At 41.1% G+C, this 21,358-nt stretch overlaps 2 protein-coding genes across 5 annotated transcripts in view; both read right to left on the bottom strand.

The window, feature by feature from the left end:
• Positions 1 to 21,358, bottom strand: part of LOC144956961 (neo-calmodulin-like) — a 425,832-nt gene that overhangs the window by 14,744 nt on the left and 389,730 nt on the right. For all 4 annotated transcript variants that reach the window (XM_078887826.1, XM_078887824.1, XM_078887823.1 and 1 more), the window contains 2 exons: positions 11,321 to 11,464; positions 95 to 219 (listed from right to left, as the gene is read on the bottom strand). In XM_078887826.1, the coding sequence (XP_078743952.1) occupies positions 95 to 219; positions 11,321 to 11,464 (269 nt within the window). The remainder of the gene's footprint in view (positions 1 to 94; positions 220 to 11,320; positions 11,465 to 21,358) is intronic.
• LOC144957089 (uncharacterized) lies at positions 19,090 to 20,297 on the bottom strand. Its single transcript, XM_078888053.1, has 2 exons — positions 20,218 to 20,297; positions 19,090 to 20,041 (listed from the first exon to the last, which is right to left on the bottom strand). The coding sequence occupies exons 1-2, from the start codon at positions 20,295 to 20,297 to the stop codon at positions 19,102 to 19,104; spliced, it is 1,020 nt and encodes a 339-aa protein (XP_078744179.1). The 3' UTR covers positions 19,090 to 19,101.

Below are 21,358 nucleotides of genomic sequence, written 5' to 3'. Positions count from 1 at the left end.
TATATATATATATATATAATTCTATCTATCTACTTATCTATCTTTATATCTTTCTATCTATCTATCTATCTATCTCCCCATCCTTCCAACTCACCTTGAACGTTTCCTTGGTTCTGTCCTCCTCCGATAAAGATGCAGGGTCCTCCTCGTTGCTCGGTCCTTGGCACGACCATCTCTTCATCAGCAACAAAAACTCATCATATTCCACGAACCCATTTTCTGGAGAAAAAAAAGGATGTCAGGGAAAAAAATCTCAAGTTAATCTGAGATGGCAATTAATAAATAAATACGAAGTGGTTTGTGGTATGCAACTCGCCTTCGGACCGGTTTGTCCACGATTCGTGTTCCGCTCAATATTTTGAGATTTCCATTACAACAAAGAGCCCATAAGGAATATGAGATGGCAATTAATTAATAAATACGAAGTGGTCTATGGTATGCAACTCGCCTTCGGACCGGTTTGTCCACGATTCGTGTTCCGCTCAATATTTTGAGATTTCCATTACAACAAAGAGCCCATAAGGAATATGAGATGGCCATTAATTAATAAATACGAAGTGGTCTATGGTATGCAACTCGCATTCGGACCGGTTTGTCCAGGATTCGTGTCCCGCTCAATATTTTGAGATTTCCATTACAACAAAGAGCCCATAAGGAATATGAGATGGCCATTAATTAATAAATACGAAGTGATCTATGGTATGCAACTCGCATTCGGACCGGTTTGTCCAGGATTCGTGTCCCGCTCAATATTTTGAGTCATTTTTTTTTTAGATTTCCATTACAACAATGGTGAGAGAGGAAATAGGAAGAAGACGATGGAGGTGGATTGGACACACGCTTAGAAAGAACGACTCCACTATAACAAAGAAAGTATTTGACTGGAACCCTCAGGGCAGAAGATCAAGGGGAAGGCCACGAGGAACACGGAGAAGAATTAAAGAAGCTGATATACATATAAGTGGTAAGACCTGGAATGAGATTAAAAAAGATAGCTCAGGATAGAGAAGGGTGGAAACTGTTTGTCTGTGGCCTATACCCTGACCCAGGGTGAAAAAGGCAATGATGATGATGATGATGAATGAGACCTATAAGAAATTGGGTTATCAGACCTGCAAATAAGTGCACGTGGTATGCAACCCATCATCTCATTACGATATAATGCCGGGGTGGTTAAGACGATGCCATTGATATTATGGCAATCCAAAAATGTCACCAACAGCCGAAAAAAGCATGATACCTCATGTTGATATGAACCCGACGAGTACTTATATTGATATAATAATAATGAGCTTTTATATAGCACAATATCCACTAAACGTGCTCAAAGCGCTTTACAAGGGGACCCTGACCAACAGCAACATTTAACATTTAGGACAAGACATTACGCCTGTAAGGCGATATTACAATTTATTCGGATACAAAGACAACGCTGTTAACGACCAGGTACTCATTTTACACCTGTACGGTGAGAGAATGTGAGTAAAGAGCCTTTTCCAAGGACTCAACTATGCGTCGAGCGAGGGTCGAACCCAGGACCTTCCGATCCGAAAGCGAGTGTCATACCACATGACCACATAGCCGCAGGTCTGATAACCCAAACTGTTATGGGCTCATTGTCGCAATAGAAACATATATTCTCTCAAACCAACGCAGAACTTTGTCCATTCCAACCTTATCAAATCAGGCCCATAATTGAGTTCGGCAATCAGATCTGTAAATATGTTGTTCACAACGGATGAACTTCAGGCTAAAAGTATTCAGATCAAAGTTAAACTGATAAATACCATAAAGTGCTTTCTATAGATAGTATGAAGTTGACATCACTCAGGTCTTTGTTATTGCATTTTGCCATCCGCGTTTATGAGTAATTCTAACTAAACTGTATTAACCAGACTATAAATTTTCCAGGTTACACATAGTTTTGTGTGTTGCTCCGTTATACTTCCGGATGGCAATTCGGTGAGCTTCTTAGCTAAGCGCATAGTATGTAGCTATAATACATTCTCCCAACATTGAAGGATAATGAAAATGTTGCTCCTGCTGCTTCTCAGTTACCGATGTCTCGTCCGTCGCTTCTTTTGTTCATTCAATTTATTCCATCCGTCTCTCCCTTCCTCCATTCGTTTCTCCCTTCCTCCATCAGTCTCTACCTTCCTCCATCCGTCTCTCCCTTCCTCCATCCGTCTTTCCCTTCCTCCATTCGTTTCTCCCTTCCTCCATCAGTCTCAACCTTCCTCCCTCCGTCTCTCCCTTCCTCCATCCGTCTCTCCTTTCTTCCATCCGTCTCCCCATTCCTCCATCCGTCTCTCCCTTCCTCCATCCGTCTTCCCATTCCTCCATCCGTCTCTCCCTTCCTCCATCCGTCTCTCCTTCCTCCATCCGTCTCCCTTCCTCCATCCGTCTCTCCCTTCCTCCATCCGTCAATCCCTTCCTCCATCCGTCATCCCTTCCTCCATCCGTCTCTCCCTTCCTCCATCCGTCACTCCCTTCCTCCATCCGTCAATCCCTTCCTCCATCCGTCTCTCCCTTCCTCCATCCGTCTCTCCCTTCCTCCATCCGTCACTCCCTTCCTCCATCCGTCAATCCCTTCCTCCATCCGTCTCTCCCTTCCTCCATCCGTCTCTCCCTTCCTCCATCCGTCTCTCCCTTCCTCCATCCGTCACTCCTCTCCTCCTCTCTCCCTTCCTCTCATCCTCTCTCCTCCCATCCGTCTCTCCCTTCCTCCATCCGTCTCTCCCTTCCTCCATCCGTCCTCCCTTCCTCCATCCGTCTCTCCCTTCCTCCATCCGTCTCTCCCTTCCTCCATCCGTCACTCCCTTCCTCCATCCGTCTCTCCCTTCCTTCATCCGTCACTCCCTTCCTCCATCCGTCTCTCCCTTCCTCCATCCGTCTCTCCCTTCCTCCACCCGTCTCCCCCTTCCTCCATCCGTCTCTCCCTTCCTCCATCCGTCTCTCCCTTCCTCCATCCGTCTCTCCCTTCCTCCATCCGTCACTCCCTTCCTCCATCCGTCTCTCCCTTCCTCCATCCGTCTCTCCCTTCCTCCACCCGTCTCTCCCTTCCTCCATCCGTCTCTCCTTTCCTCCATCATCTCTCCTTCCCTACCTCCATCCGTTTCTCTCTTCCTCCCTCCATTTATCTGTCAACTTCCTCTATCCATCTCTCCCTTACCCCATCCGTCTCTCTCTCTCTCTCTCTCTCTCTCTCTCTCTCCCTCTCCCTCTCAATCCGTCTCTCCCTTCCTTTATCCATCTCCCCCTTCCTCCTGCTCTCTCTCTCTCTCTCTCTCTCTCTCTCTCTCTCTCTCTCTCATCCTCCATCTTCTAACCCCCCCCCCCTCCTCCATCCATCCGTCCCTTCCCTTATTCACCCGTCCATCCCATTTATTTTTTTGTTTTCATCTGTCCGTCCCTACCTCCATTCCATCCGTCCCTTCTTCTTCTTCAATTCGTCCGTCCGTCCGTCCGTGCGCGTCCATCCAACGGTAAGTAAAGCAAGACGAGAGAGGCTTCTGCGATGCATTTATTTTATCTATTTATCGATTGACTGGCATCGGAGATAAGCAATCCCATCGGACTCGTGTTTACATTCTTGGATGGTTTAGCCATCCATTGTTACTGTTGGTAGTCATTATGTATATGTGTGTGTGAATATGTGTGTGTTTGTGTGTGGGTGTGTGGGTGTGTAAATTATGTCTATAGATAGTATGCGCTTGGCTAAGAAGCTCATAACATTGCCATCCGGAAGTATAACGGACCAACACACAAAACTGTGTGTATCCATGAACGTTTATAGTCGGGTTAATACAGTTCAGTGAGCATTACTCATAAACTCGGATGACAAAAAACAATAACAAAGACCTGAGTGACGTCATCTTAGAACTATCTATACGTGTATGCAGCTTTATGGTCTAGCTGCGGTGGGTCATCGCCCACGCACTGTCAGGTCCATAGGTCGAGTCCCGCCGCTGCTGTGGGCGGAGAAGGTTAGTTGAGTCCTTGGAAAAGACTGTTGTTTACTCACACATTCTTTCACCGGTCTTATTATGATGATAAGTAAAGTGTGGACACATCAGACACTGCCATCCTCTTTCAAAACACATTTTATTTTGTTGTCCGTTTTGGTAAAAAAAAAAAAACGCTAGGTGCTAGGGCATGATATAACTATAGTACTCTAGCCGTCCATGTGCTAGGGGTAAAAAGTGTGAGAAAGCGAGTTGTCCCTGTCGAAAAGAAAGAATGTAATTGTAATCAATAGTCTGATGTCACGTCGCCCAGCAACGGCGGCCATCGTGGTTCTAAACACAGAAAATCAGTACTTTTTATTATTCATGCTGGCTAGAACTTTTCATGTGTCTTGTGATCAGAATGTGTAAAAGTCAAAACATGATCAGATTTATAATATTTTTTTTCTGCATGTGAACTTGCTCTAGATAAGAGCTGATTTTTTAAGTATGTGTGTGTGTGTGTGTGTGTATATATATATATATACAATATAATATATATATATAATATATATATATATATAATATATATATACATATATAAAATGAACAATACAATTTAAAATAATAAATGAATAATTAGATAAATATATAAAAACAAATAAATTAATAAATAAATAATAAAATAAATTCATGAAAATAAAAAAAAAATAAAAAAAGTTACTTTATAAAGCACAATATCCACTCAATGTACTCAAACCGCTTTACAAGGGGTCTCTGACCAACAGCAACACGCAACACCTAGAACGTACAGACGCATGTTAGGCGATAATGCATATTGTCCGACAGAGACAACGCTGTTAACGGCCAGGTACCCATTATACACCTTAGTACGGACGGTGAGAGAATGTCAGTAAAGAGCCTTCTCCGAGGTCTCTACTATGCGCGGCTCAGAGCGAGGCTCGAACCCAGAACCCTTCCGATCCGAAAGCGAGTGTTGTACCACGGGACCAGGTAGCCATAGACCACATAAATAAAAAAACAAATTATTTAACAAATAGGTAGCCGTTTGTAATATCATCATAATGTAAACAAACAAACTAACTAAGAACAACAACAGAACTACAAAGACAACAATAACAACAACACAATAACAATAACATTAAACAACAAAAACAAAAAACAACAAAAAGAAGAACAACAATAACAACAAGGCTGCCTCTATTCCCCCCCCCCCCCCCCCCCCCGGCCTATTGGATTACCGAAAAAAACGTCGCCGGCTTTTTGCGATTTGGATTTGATTGATTTTTTTTAAATTGTGCAACTTGTGACAAGAAACTTAACAAATTACTGCATTACAACCTTTGGATTAAACATACAACAATTGTGGACTACTATTTTGAAGACTAGCATCGGGGGGTGAGATTAGTCACTTCGTAACAACAACACAATAACAATAACAACAACAATAACAACAAACAACAACAATAAAGACTGACAAAATAGACATCGATTCACCAATGACGTTGATTACAAGCTCTGGAAAGGGGGTTGAGGGGGGGGGGGGGGTAGGGTAAGGTAGGGTTTGTATGCAATGTTTACATAATATGATAACATGATATTATGATGATAAGTAAAGTCTGGACACATCAGATACTGCCCTCCTCTATCAAAATACATTTTTCATTGTTGTTCACTTTGGTCAGAAAAATATTTGCTTCAGACATCGATGGGTTTTGATCAACCATCTCCTTACCAAGGCAAGTGGCCGGGTCCCGATAGCTCAGTTGGTAGAGCACTCGTTTCACATCCAAATGGACTGAGACATAAAGACGGGCACAGACAGACAGAAAGATTAACAGACATAAGGACAGGCACAACCAGACAGAAATTTGGCAGGTGGAATCCGAGCAAATGCGCAATATAAATATTGGATTTTACCTTTTTAAATACAAGTCAAAGGGAAAATGGAGAAAATATAGAGCCACAAAATGGGTAAAAAGTAGTCTTTTAGAGCCGCATGAGGCCCATGGAGCCCGAGTTTATCTCGGTTTCTGTGTGAGGTAGACAATATCAATTGCTCGCTAGCCTTTGGATAGAACGCTCGTCTATCGCAAAGTACTTTCCGCCAGATCGAACAAATCAAAATGCCAATTTACAGCTGTGTGGAGTGGGCGGGTGGGGGGGGGGGGGGGCAGAATATAAAATCTCTACTTGACTCGGGATCGATTGCGGTCCATTTGCCTGTGAAGCTAGTGCTCTACCAGCTGAGCTTCGGGGATCCCCATTCACTAGATGGGTTATATAAATAAAGTATGGCGAATAGAAGTTTCTGTCAACAACGCCTCAATCCAATTTGATAGCAGTATTAATTTAGGAATGGGTAATATAAATAACGTATGACGAATAGAAGTTGCTACAAAAAGCCCTCAATCCATTTAATACCAGTATTAATTTGAGATGGTGGATAAATTACTCGGGCTCTGCTGTTAATGAGCAATATCGGAATTGAATAACTGTGTAAAAGTCCGGTCCCTGCTTCTGACAGGGCGGATATGAATCGAAGGTAAAAGGTCGCGGGTTACGAAATCGTAATATTCCATTAAATCGTCAATCATAGTCGATAACACCATCGCTTATATATATCCAGTATATTATTACCTTTCCCTCAATAATTCCAAATATTAAGAAAAAAAATTCCCCCCTCATAATATTATCTTAATCTATTGATTCTCACCTCCCTTCTTCTTCTTCTTCTTCTTCTTCTTCTTCTTCTTCTTCTTCTTCTTCTTCTTCTTCTTCTTCTTCTTCTTCTTCTTCTTCTTCTTCTTCTTCACTCTCTCTCTCTCTCTCTCTCTCTCTCTCTCTCTCTCTCTCTCTCTCTCGTCCTTTCCCTCTCCCCCTCTATGTGACAGTACAATAAAGATGATGAACGAAGTATTAATGTTCCCTGTCTGGCCAGGATGTCTTTAAATGTAGCAATTCACTAGAATTGGAACTGTTGTGTCATTCATTCCTGGTTGAAATTGATTTTTTTTAACATTGCAAATACCTAGTACTTCCGTATAGCGACAAAACCACGTATCTTCGAAATTGGGTCAAATTGAGATATTTATATCATTGTGGTCAGAATGGCAACCTGCATATACTCACAAAATATTAAAATTCAATTCTTAAAGATTAAAAAGTAAATAAATAAAAATTTAAAACACCGTACGTAGCTATTTCTATCAGCTGATGTAACGACAAAACCCCGTATGTCTTGTTATACTGGGTTCTGTCGTATTGCCTTAATGCAAAGACAAAACCCCGTATGTATTGTTATACTGGGTTCTGTCGTATTGCCTTAATGCAATGACAAAACCCCGTTTGTATTGTTATACTGGGTTCTGTCGTATTGCCTTAATGCAATGACAAAACCCCGTTTGTATTGTTATACTGGGTTCTGTCGTATTGCCTTAATGCAATGACAAAACCCCGTTTGTATTGTTATACTGGGTTCTGTCGTATTGCCTTAATGCAAAGACAAAACCCCGTATGTCCTGTTATACTGAGTTATATCAGTTGTATTTCCTTAATGCAATGACAAAACCCAGTATAATGGAGTTATACAGGGTTTTGTTGTTGTAGTTGTACGACAGATATGTATTTGGTATCTTTTGTGATGTTGGAAAACGTAGCGGTGCTCGGGTGTCTCGTCTTTCTTTGATCGAAGTCAAGAGATGTCGAGCGGACTGAGTGACCAGATGGATGACAAAACGTTGGTTTGAGAGTATTTCCATAAGAATTTGGGTTACCAGACATGCAATGAGTACACCTCGATTCCGACAGAATACAGGGTGTATGGATTGCGTATCCATTGATTTTTAAAACATAATTTTGTAATAATATGTCATTAAGTTGTTACGATTTGTAATCCTACACTTTAAAAAAAATCGAACAGAATGTACTGGAATGACGCGGCGGATCCTATAGATAGAACGAAGATGACGTCACACAGGCCTTTGTTATTGTTTTTTGCTATCCGCGTTTGTGAGTTGTTCTCACTAAACTGTATTAACCAGACTATAAAAGTTCATGGCGACACAGAGTTTTGTGTGTTGGTCCGTTATAGATAGTTCGAAGATGACGTCACTCAAGCCTTTGTTATTGTATTTTGCCATCCGCGTTTGTGAGTGGTTCTCATTAAGCTGTATTAACCAGACTATAAAAGTTCATGGTTACACACATTATTGTGTGTTGGTCCGTTATACTTCCGGATGGCAATGTTATGAGCTTCTTGGCCAAGCGCATACTATCTATACTTCGGGATGACAATGTTGTGAACTCCTTGGCCAAGCGCATACTATCTATACTTCGGGATGACAATGTTGTGAACTCCTTGGCCAAGCGCATACTATCTATACTTCGGGATGACAATGTTGTGAACTCCTTGGCCAAGCGCATACTATCTATACTTCGGGATGACAATGTTGTGAACTCCTTGGCCAAGCGCATACTATCTATAGTTCGGGATGACAATGTTGTGAACTCCTTGGCCAAGCGCATACTATCTATACTTCCAGATGACAATGTTGTGAACTCCTTGGCCAAGCGCATACTATTATACTTCCGGATGACAATGTTGTGAACTCCTTGGCCAAGCGCATACTATCTATACTTCCGGATGACAATGTTGTGAACTCCTTGGCCAAGCGCATACTATCTATACTTCCGGATGACAATGTTGTGAACTCCTTGGCCAAGCGCATACTATCTATACTTCCGGATGACAATGTTGGGAACTCCTTGGTCAAGCGCATACTATCTATACTTCGGGATGACAATGTTGTGAACTCCTTGGCCAAGCGCATTCTATCTATACTTCCGGATGACAATGTTGTGAACTCCTTGGCCAAGCGCATACTATCTATACTTCCGGATGACAATGTTGTGAACTCCTTGGCCAAGCGCATACTATCTATACTTCCGGATGGCAATGTTGTGAACTCCTTGGCCAAGCGCATACTATCTATACTTCGGGATGACAATGTTGTGAACTCCTTGGCCAAGCGCATACTATCTATACTTCGGGATGACAATGTTGTGAACTCCTTGGCCAAGCGCATACTATCTATACTTCGGGATGACAATGTTGTGAACTCCTTGGCCAAGCGCATACTATCTATACTTCGGGATGACAATATTGTGAACTCCTTGGCCAAGCGCATTCTATCTATACTTCGGGATGACAATGTTGTGAACTCCTTGGCCAAGCGCATTCTATCTATACTTCGGGATGACCATGTTGTGAACTCCTTGACCAAGCGCATACTATCTATACTTCGGGATGACAATGTTGTGAACTCCTTGACCAAGCGCATACTATCTATACTTCGGGATGACAATGTTGTGAACTCCTTGGCCAAGCGCATACTATCTATACTTCGGGATGACAATGTTGTGAACTCCTTGGCCAAGCGCATTCTATCTATACTTCGGGATGACAATGTTGTGAACTCCTTGGCCAAGCGCATTCTATCTATACTTCGGGATGACAATGTTGTGAACTCCTTGACCAAGCGCATACTATCTATACTTCGGGATGACAATGTTGTGAACTCCTTGGCCAAGCGCATTCTATCTATACTTCGGGATGACAATGTTGTGAACTCCTTGACCAAGCGCATTCTATCTATACTTCGGGATGACAATGTTGTGAACTCCTTGGCCAAGCGCATTCTATCTATACTTCGGGATGACAATGTTGTGAACTCCTTGGCCAAGCGCATTCTATCTATACTTCGGGATGACAATGTTGTGAACTCCTTGGCCAAGCGCATTCTATCTATACTTCGGGATGACAATGTTGTGAACTCCTTGACCAAGCACATACTATCTATACTTCGGGATGACAATGTTGTGAACTCCTTGGCCAAGCGCATTCTATCTATACTTCGGGATGACAATGTTGTGAACTCCTTGACCAAGCGCATTCTATCTATACTTCGGGATGACAATGTTGTGAACTCCTTGGCCACGCGCATTTTATCTATACTTCGGGATGACAATGTTGTGAACTCCTTGGCCGAGCGCATACTATCTATACTTCGGGATGACAATGTTGTGAACTCCTTGGCCAAGCGCATACTATCTATACTTCGGGATGACAATGTTGTGAACTCCTTGGCCAAGCGCATACTATCTATACTTCGGGATGACAATGTTGTGAACTCATTGGCCAAGCGCATACTATCTATACTTCGGGATGACAATGTTGTGAACTCCTTGGCCAAGCGCATTCTATCTATACTTCGGGATGACAATGTTGTGAACTCCTTGGCCAAGCGCATTCTATCTATACTTCGGGATGACCATGTTGTGAACTCCTTGACCAAGCGCATACTATCTATACTTCGGGATGACAATGTTGTGAACTCCTTGACCAAGCGCATACTATCTATACTTCGGGATGACAATGTTGTGAACTCCTTGGCCAAGCGCATACTATCTATACTTCGGGATGACAATGTTGTGAACTCCTTGGCCAAGCGCATTCTATCTATACTTCGGGATGACAATGTTGTGAACTCCTTGGCCAAGCGCATTCTATCTATACTTCGGGATGACAATGTTGTGAACTCCTTGACCAAGCGCATTTATCTATACTTCGGGATGACAATGTTGTGAACTCCTTGGCCAAGCGCATTCTATCTATACTTCGGGATGACAATGTTGTGAACTCCTTGGCCAAGCGCATTTATCTATACTTCGGGATGACAATGTTGTGAACTCCTTGGCCAAGCGCATTCTATCTATACTTCGGGATGACAATGTTGTGAACTCCTTGGCCACGCGCATTTTATCTATACTTCGGGATGACAATGTTGTGAACTCCTTGGCCACGCGCATTCTATCTATACTTCGGGATGACAATGTTGTGAACTCCTTGGCACGCGCATTTTATCTATACTCGGATGACAATGTTGTGAACTCCTTGGCCAAGCGCATTCTATCTATACTTCGGGATGACAATGTTGTGAACTCCTTGGCCACGCGCATTTTATCTATACTTCGGGATGACAATGTTGTGAACTCCTTGGCCACGCGCATTCTATCTATACATAAACCCGGGTTAAATCGTAGCCAGTTTGACGTCATTATTTGGTTTTTGCACCGTCTAGTGAGTTGTCGTTAGTAGAGCTCATGGAAACAAGATATTTCATTGGTTGATCTATTGAATACAACTCACGATTTTTTTTCTTTTGTGGCAAAAGACTGGCCAATTGGCCAGTGTCAGGCCATATTTTTACGAAGGCCATGATCCCACACATGAGCCTGGGTTAAATTTAGAAGCCAAAGGCCATGAACATTAAAAAAATAGAGTCGAGACTCACCATTGATATCTGCATGTTTGATCATATCTTCGATCTCCAGCTGGGAATAATCGTGTCCCAGCGTCCTCAGGACCAGGCCCAACTCCTCACACGAGATCTTTCCGTCGTTGTTCTTGTCGAACATGTCGAACGCTGACTTCATTTCTGGAGGGAAGAAGACAAGACACAGAACAAAAAGAAGGTACTTTAGTTTATTGGCTGTCATTTATGGGGTGGACAAATATAAAACCCTGGACTCAAAATAATGAAAAACAACCCCCCCCCCCCCCCTCAGACACACACACACAAAAAACCCAAAAGAAACAAAACAAACAAACAAACAAACAAAAATAACAAAACAAGACAAAACAAACGACCCCCCCCCCACAAAAAACCCAAAACAAACAAACAAAAAAATATCAAAACAAGACAAAACAAACGAACCCCCCCCCCCCCCCCCAAAGAAAAACCAAAAAAAAAAAAAAAGAAACAAAAAAAAAAAACCCCAAAAATTAAAACTATCAACGACGACAAAAATTAAACAATCCCAGATTTGGCCAGAAAACTCGTCCTTCAAATATCGATCGGTTTACTTGATCTGGAGAGACAGGTATTTAAAAATGAGGTCAGAAAACTCGTCCTTCAAATATCGATCGGTTTACATGATCTGGAAAGACAGGTATTTAAAAATGAGGTCAGAAAACTCATCCTTCAAATATCGATCGATCTCAATGACCCCCACACATCTTGGCCAAAACCTCTCAAACCTGGGACTTTGGGGAATTCCGGAGTACCACTGTTTATTGGTTAAATGTGACTCAACGTCTCAAAACGGTATTAATTATGTCAGGATATACCAGATGCTAAAATGTCAAATTATATTCAAACTGGTCATAAAAATAAATTGAGATTTTCGATACATTGAGCTTTTATATAGAGCAATATCCACTTAACGTGCTCAAAGCGCTTTACAAGGGGTATAATCTGGCCAAGAGCAACATTTAAAATGTAGGACGGGACATGACCGGCCTGTTAGGCGATGATACAATCTTTTTTTCGGACAGAGACAACGCTGTTAACGACCAGGTGCTCATTTTACACCTGAGCACGGCGAGAGAATGTGATTAAAGAGCCTTCTCCAAGGACTCAACTATACGCCGAGCTGAGCGAGGCTCGAACCCAGGACCTTCCGATCCGAAAGCGGTGTCATACCACTAGACCACATCGCCTCAATGATTGGTATTTAGCACTCTAAATTATGACATTCATTCTCCTAAAAAAAAAACCCCAAAAAAAAAACCAAAAAAAAAAAACGACAAACAAACAAAAAAAAAAAAAACAACATATAAACTGAACTTAAGTCTGATATTTCTGGCTACAAATTTAATTTTCAGCAAACTTAATTGTTCTCGCTTAATACCGTTTTGAAACTAGAGGTCACAAATGTGACCCACCGCATCGAAGCGGTATTATGTCGGGATCCACTCGGTAAGGGAAATTGAATTCATAGCCACAAATATCCAACCTGGGTTTAATTTCTGTACGTTCTGGTGGAGTATAAAGACTATTTCTTGCATTGCAAAAACTTCTAAGGTCCAATTTCTCATCAATCTATCTCTTAATTCACTTTTTGGGGTTTGAATCTCCCGACATAATACCGTTTTGAGACGGAGGGTCACAAATAAAACATGCTCGCCTAATAATGATATGGCGGAAAGTATTTTTCAATGAATTAATAATCAATTTCCTGATCTAAGGGATACAATCGATGCTAGCATTTTCAGGTCACTCTTCAAAAACGAAGAAATAGATAGTTCGAAGATGACGTCACTCATGTCTTTGTTATTGTTTTTTGCCATCCGCGTTTATGAGTAATGCTCACTGAACTATATTAACCTGACTATGTTTAAACGTTCATGGATACGCACCGTTTTGTGTGTTGGTCCGTTATACTTCCGGATGGCAATGTTGTGAGCTTCTTAGCCAAGCGCATACTATCTATACTATTTTTCATCGTGGACAATGAGGCTAGATAAAAGTGGCCAGGCCTCCTTAGGGAAAATAACAAAATATGAGCATATTGCGTAATACGCTTCAACAGTCATGACGTCATCATGACGCGTGGTAACTTAGTGACTGGCTCTAAACTATTGGAACAATGGCGGACGCCCTAATGAAATATTTCTCCGACGAGCATAAAAGCGTATCCAGGGGAAAAAAAAACATTATAAATCTGATCATGTTTTGACTTTTACACATTCTGATCACAAGACATATGAAAAGTTCTAGCCAGTATGAAGAATAAAAAGTACCGATTATCTTTGTTTAGAACCCTGGTCAATGAGCGTCAAAATACTTATGTCTGTATGTCTATCTATCTATCTACCAAACTTATAACTAACTAGTTATCTATCTGTCAACCTATCTATATATCTATCCATCTATCTATCAATCTGTCGATCCATCATTTTATCTATCAATCAGTAAATCTATCCATCTTATATCTATTTATCTTATCATCTATCTATTTTATCCATCAATCTATTCATTCATCTATCTATCTATCTATCTATCTATCTATCTATCTATCTATCTATCTATCTATCTATCTATCTACCTACCTACCTACCTACCTACCTATCTACCTACCTATCTATCTATCTATCTATCTATCTATCTATCTATCTATCTATCTATCTATCTATCTACCTATCTATCTATCCGCCCACATATCAGTCTATCACACCCCATAACATTCTCTCTACCCTTTCAGCCACCGCACTCCCTTCCACCCCCCATCCCCCCCGCCCCCCAGCCTAGTTGACAAGTTATCTATATGCCATCTCATAGCCTACCTCTTCTCTATGCAAATGGACCGGAGTTAAGAGAAGGCCGAGTAAACTCCTAACCCCTTATCCCGTTCGATCCCACTTCATCCCACTCAATCCCACATCTCGTCTTAACAGTTCCCTCGTAGTTTTTATTTGAAAACACCAGAAATCAATGACGTCATCGGAGTATCACGTTTTTTTAAAACTTGAGCTTTTGTGTAAAACTATAATATCTACAAAACGTATTCAAAGCGTTTGCTGATGAGACGTGTCTTCGGCAGTTCAAGAAATTTGTAATCAACTGTCCGTAACAAAAGTATTCAATCCAAAATCTGTAACAGGATTCAAAGGTCTGATGTCACGTCCGCCCAGCAACCAGCAGCTTGGTTCTAAACAAAGAAAATCGGTACTTTTTATTTTTTATGCTGGAAAAAACATGTAAGATGGCCTAACAGGTGTCATGTTTCGTTCTACTCGTGTTGCTGTTGGTCAGGGACCCCTTTGTAAAGCGCTTTGATCACGTTGAAGGGATATATTGCTCTAAATAAATGATATAGTCTCTATAAATGGTCTAGTTTAGGTAAAGCTGTAATGTGGATGGGAAGGGGTGGGGAAGGGAAGGGGAAGCGGAGATATGTGACCAGTGCTATTTGCACGCTCTAATTTGCATTTAAACGACAGGTGGCTATAAGAAAAGAAAATAAGAAAGAAAACCAAATAATTTTTAAAAAAAACAAGTATTTAACATTTTAGGTCAGAAAACTCTTCCTTCTAATAAATATCGATCGATTTAAATGACCTTTATCGACGTGCACTTATTCGAAGGTCTGATAACCCAATTCCTTATGGGCTCATTGTGTTGTGATGGAAATCTAAAAAAAAAATGACTTAAAATCTTGTCCATGACAACAATGTTAAACTAGGCCCATAACTGGGTTCGGATGTCAGACTCGCATATTATATGTACACGCCGGCCTATATCTTTTCAAAAATTCTCAAACCTGGGACTTTCGTGAAGTCCCAGGCTTGAGAGTTTTTATTTTTTTTTGGTTTTTTTTTTTTTTGGTGTTTCTATTTTCACAATTCTAAGGGTCATTTTAATAGATCGATGTCACAAGGTGCGTTCGCAACTCGCAATGGATGCGAAGGCCGCTTATGACCTTAACGTGTGGAGAGGTAGACGTGGACGTTACAATCACCAACAGAACAACGTATCTGACCAGAGAGCCATTATTATTTATTCAAAGCAAAAGAAAGGGTAACAGCTCACAGTTATTGAGCACAACAGAACAACATTGCAGAAATTGACAGGAAAAATAAAAAATACACACAAGTAAAAAGTAGTAATGCAATATAAAATTCATGTAAGTTTTAACCAAAAGAAACTATACTTCACCCAGGTTGCAACCGTTTCATTAATTCCCACTAAAACTGAAATTATTAATTACATGATGGTACAAAGTTAACTGTTCATAGTCCGAAACGAGAATAGAATTAATTAACAAAATTGTTCACACAGGGTGCGGTGTTCCAGCCTGTTCAAATCCAAAATTGTTCCAAAATAAAACACATAGATCGAGTGTTACTTCCTCATCTTTACAAACGTCACATTGTATTTTGTTCATATTTATCAAATACAGGTATCGGGTGCTGTCACAAATTATATTGTTCAAAAGGGTTCAAAACACATTTACCGGGCGCTATGTCCTAGCCCCGTCAAAATTACAAAGTTCAAAGATGCAAACGCATTTACCGGGCGCTATGTCCTAGCCCCGTCAAAATTACAAAGTTCAAAGATGCAAACGCATTTACCGGGCGCTATGTCCTAGCCCCGTCAAAATTACAAAGTTCAAAGATGCAAACACATTTACCGGGCGCTATGTCCTAGCCCCGTCAGCTCTTCATTATATTAGAAGATAGATATAGATAAATTAGTAAAAATGAAATTAACATAGACACAATGATAGCGTAACTGATCAATTAGTATTTACTTAAAAATAATTCATTTAACTGAGGTCACTTTCTCAATTTTAACACAATTTATAACTCATTGAATTAATTATTCAATAAAACATTAAAACTTTATATTATTTTAAACTTTAAGATAAGTGAAATAATTTTACGATATTAATCACTTAATCACTTGATGATTACTCAGCACATCAAAACAATATTATAAATTTTATATAATCTCACCGAGCACAAATACAAAAACACAATATCGCTTAGAGCCCATAACCGGGTACGATACACAAAATACTGGCCATATTAGGCCCACTTCGGCTACAATACAGCCTAAAACACAATGCTGGCCAACACACAGGCCCAACACATATCGCCTGAGAGCCCATATTCGGGTGCGACATAAAATACTGGCCACTTTGGGCCCTTTTCACTGTGGCTTCAACATAGCCAAACATAATTCCAGCCAACACACAGGCTGTACAGGTCGTTCTTCTTCGACCTCAAATCGCAGACTGCCAGTTGAACATCGGCCCAAGCCGAAACATAGGACAGGGTATCTAACGGTATCTCGGTTGATGCATAAGATTGATGAGGGTGTTTTAACACTGATGGAACATGATAACCCTCCGTTCTTTCATTGCCTTCATAGTCTACACCACCCACGGCGAATACAAGGGAGTCCCTATTCCAACACCCATCCTACACTCATAAATCATTTAATTATATGGGTTTGATTCTACCCGAGACCTTGGTGGGTATGACAACTATCTCCCTTTGTTATATAGAAGGCATTTCTTTACATCACTCCCCACTGGAGGACAAAAATCCCAAATTTTTGATCAAAACTAAGAAATGCCTGACCACTAAGGCAGCCGAGACAAAAAGTCTGGACCATGATTGTCCGAACCTTTCACAGACATCAACCGAAAACGATACCGGTGGAGCAACAGTGACCATCTCATCAGACGACCATTTTCTGACTCGGCTTTTTTTTTTTTTTTTTTTTTTTTTTGGAGATACAACAAAGGAGCGTGGTCAGTCTTTACAATGAATTCTCTGCCCATAAGATAGCTGTTCAAACTCCTGACAGCCCACACAAGAGCTAAACACTCTTTTCAACCACTGAATACCGTTGTTCTCTCGGTAACAGTTTCCTACTGAGGTAAACAACTGGATATTTACCATTGTAATCTTCATCGTCAATAACAGCTGCCACGGCACATTGAAGAATTCCACTTCCGTTTATGTCCGCGGTGCTCCGGTCATAGTACCGTTTCAATAAATTTGCGTGGTACGTTTTCTTTGAAGTACCAGCCTGTATTACATAATTATTATGTCCAACTACACGTTGAACTTCAAATGGACCTTGCCATTTCAATTCAATGTTGTTGTGCTTTGTCGGGAGCAACAACAACACTTTGTCACCTTCTTTGAAGTTGCGCATCTTGGCTTTTCTATCGAAATATGCCTTATGCCTTTTTGAGGCCCTCTTTAAATTTTCATGGGCCATATGGATAGTAGTCTCAAGTTTTTCTTTTAGGTCTACAACATATTGGTATGTTGTCTTTACCTCTTCGTCCTCAATAGACTCCGTCCACAACTCTCTGAGAATTGTCATCGGGCCTCGTACTGGGCGACCGAACAACAATTCAAAAGGGGAGAAGCCCAAGGACTCCTGTGGTGCTTCACGGTAGGCAAACAGGGCCGCATTGAGATATCGATCCCAATCTGACGGTCTCTCTGTTGCCAATCTCTTAAGCATCCCTTTGAGAGTGCCATTAAACTTCTCCACCAGCCCATTACATTGAGGGTGATATGGACTTGTGGTAAGTTGTTTCACAGACAGTAGTCTACAGACTTCTTTCATCAAATCTGAGGTGAACTGTGTACCTCTGTCACTTAATATCTCTTTTGGTATCTCCGTCCTACTGAAAATGTCGACGAGGCCTTCCGCAACTGTCGCGGTTTCTATGTTTTTCAAGGCTACAGCTTCCGGGTACCGTGTGCAGTAATCTACCACAGTAAGCATGAAGCGATTCCCTCTATTTGATGCAGGAATAATTGGTCCTACCAAATCTACCGCTACTCGACTAAATGGTTCGTCTATCAGCGGAACTTCAGTCAGAGGCACTTTTGGGGTCATTCCTTTTGCCGTTGACCTTTGACATTGGTCACACGATCTACAGAAGCGGGTGACGTCATCCCAAATGTTGGGCCAGTAGAAATTGCTGAGAATGTGCTCAGTCGTTTTCTTGGCAGCGAGATGTCCAGAGAGTATGGACTCATGAGCTAAACGCATCACTGTCTCTCGCAAATCTTTTGGGACCATGACTTGTCTAATCACGTCACCGTGCTCAATCTTTGGTGATTGAAAATATCGTACTAGAACCCCTCTATCATATTCAAACCAACTTTTATTATTGGCACCAGTCTTTTTCACTTCTTTCGTAACTGCTGCCTCTCTCGCACATTTCAATGTCTCGTCTTTGGTCTGTTTTTCTTTCAAAACAGCCTTACTAACACCTGTTTCCACTGAGGGGCAGTGATCAATGGTTTCATTCTCTTTTCTTTTTGTGCCCTCGTCTGTGCTGCTTGAGCTGAGTGCTCACAATCATTTCTCATGAGATTCTCGTGGACTGAATCAGAGTGATCGTCATATTTTATTGGCGTTCCTGGGCATTTGACTCCTGGTATATTTCCCAAAATGACGTCATACAAAGGTGAGGCCATTTCTAGAGCCGTCACTCTTCCCTTGTAATATGGACAATCAAGCCACGCTTCAGTTAGTGGGGCACTCACAGTCTTCCCATCAGCTAGACTGACCTTCACTCTCTTTTCTTGTTCTTTCTTTTCTCTACTCACAAGGCCTTTTCTAATCACAACACAACTACTGCCGCTGTCTCTCAACACTTTAACTCTTTGTCCATTTATCCAACCAATGGCGACCGGCATACCTGTCGTCTCTATCGCGTGTCCCGAACATGCTGCGGACACCGTAATTAATTGTCAAAATTCTTTATTTTCCCTCGGCGCTTGACGTTGAGAGTTAGTGTTGTTCATGATACCATTGTTAGCAACATGATGTTGTGCATTGTTACAACATGGCAGCGGTTCTGGAGTATTCATAGCCGCTACTCCAAAAGTCTTCTTATCAGTATTCTCCATCCTTTTTCTTTCCCAGCACTGCTCAGTGGAGTGGTACCTACGACCACAGTATCCACATTTCGTGTCTCTTTGTATTGCAGAGATTTGTGGTCTGCTCTTACAATCCCTCTTCAAATGTCCAACTTTAAAACAGTTGTGGCATCTAATTACTGAAGTAGGTGGTTTCATGACAGGTTTGTGACCATCTTGCTGTTTGCTTGGAACCTTGTCGTTCTGATATGACACAGTTCTTGAGAAAGCGCCGGCAGTCCCGTGCGCTTCGACATATTTCTCTACAGTGTCGACTACTTCCATAGATGTATTTGGTTTTCTTTCCTTCAGGAAAACCATCAGCTCCTTGTTACAAACATTTACGAGCTGTTCTTTAACAATCAAGTCCAAGATGTCCTCAGGATTTGTTCTATCCTTGCCGGACATAGTTATCCACTTTTCCAGATATGTGGATATACGGGTTCGAAACTGACCCATCCTTTCTCCTATTTCTGGTTTACTTTTACGGAAACGCTCTAAGAAGCCGTCTTCCGTTAAATTGTAGCGTTTCAATAACGCGCACTTTACCTTATCATACTGGGTAGCGTCTACCTCGTCCAAGCGAGTGTACACGTCCAACGCATTGCCTCTAAGCAACGCCGACAAATGAATCGCCCAATCTTCTTCTCTCCATCGATTTACGGTTGCATATCTTTCAAACCTGAGTAGATAGCTATCTATCTGATCTTTCGATTCATCAAAATATGGCAGGCGAGGACTTTTAGCCCCACAACTGCCAGTCGAGGGTTCACTGTCAGTGGAGGAAGGGGTTCGAACCGGACCACTGAATTTTCAATTTTTAGGCGCTCTAGTTCCAGCTGCCTTTCAACAAGAAGAGCTTGTTGTTTCGTTTGTTCTGCGACTGCATCACGCTCTTTCTCTTTCTCACACCTCTCTCTCTCCTTTTCCTCCCTGTCCCGTTCCAACTTTTCTTCCACCCACACTCTCAGTTCGTCGCCATGTAAACCCAACTTTTCCCCACATTTTAACAATCGTTCCACATCCATAATGACAAAATATTTATCGCAACGTACTTAGAAAATCGATAGATTGAATAATATAAAAAGAGAAGGATCAGCTGAATGCAGATAAAAATCTACCCAGTATACCTATTGTCAAACAAACAATAGCAAAATCAGTAATAACAGCTGACGCTTCGTCAGTTCAAAAAGTTAAAACATCAAGCGATGACCACAACATTATATCAAAACAACATTATCTAGACTTTAATCAAATTAAAGTATTAAGGCCCTTCACACCGGCCTTTCATAGTTCGTGGTTCACTCGCTTTATGAACGAAACAATAAGTAGCGATACGCCGCGCGTACCCTACACCATCAGTGTAACCTCGTTACGCCTGAACAATTACGTGATATCCTTTCACTCACCCAAACTATAACTTTACAATCGATATTTGAAGGACGAGTTGTATGGCCGCAATCTTTCAGTTTAAATGACGTGACTTAACAGTTGTTAGGTCAGACTAATCAATCACACACACACACACACACACACACACACACACACACACACATATATATATATATATATATATACACACAAACATATATGCACCCACACGACATACGCCCACACACAAAGATATGACCAGTTGTATTTTTTTTTTCAAAACAGTGTTCGCCTGAGGGTTAAAATTGAATTTCCGGCTTAAATTTCAAATGTGGGGTAAATAAAAGTAAACATCCCCCCCCCCAAAAAAAAAATCAAAGACAAAAAAGCAAAACAAACAAGATCCCCCCCCCCCCACATCCCCCCCTAGAAAAAAAAAACAAAACAACAAACATGTCACAAAACAAACAAACCAAAAAACATCAATACCAAAAAGAAATGACCCCCCCCCCCCCCAAAAAAAAAAAAAAAAAAAAAAAACAAAAAAAAAACAAACAAATAAAAAAAAAACAAAAACAAAAGACAAAAAGAAAGAAAGAAAATAAACAAAGACAAACGAAAAGAAAAGAAAACAAACAATAAGGAAATAAACTAAAACGAGAGAATTACCCCCCCCCCCCTAAAATATCTAAAAGATCAACCAAAAACAAAAAGGAAA

Source organism: Berghia stephanieae, chromosome 11 (genome assembly GCF_034508935.2).
Source record: "Berghia stephanieae isolate SIO BIC M18660-M18661 chromosome 11, UCSD_Bste_1.3, whole genome shotgun sequence".
NCBI classification, from domain to species: Eukaryota; Metazoa; Mollusca; class Gastropoda; order Nudibranchia; family Aeolidiidae; genus Berghia; species Berghia stephanieae.
Note: the sequence above shows the minus strand (reverse complement) of the source record. Positions and strands in the feature narration are given on the sequence as shown.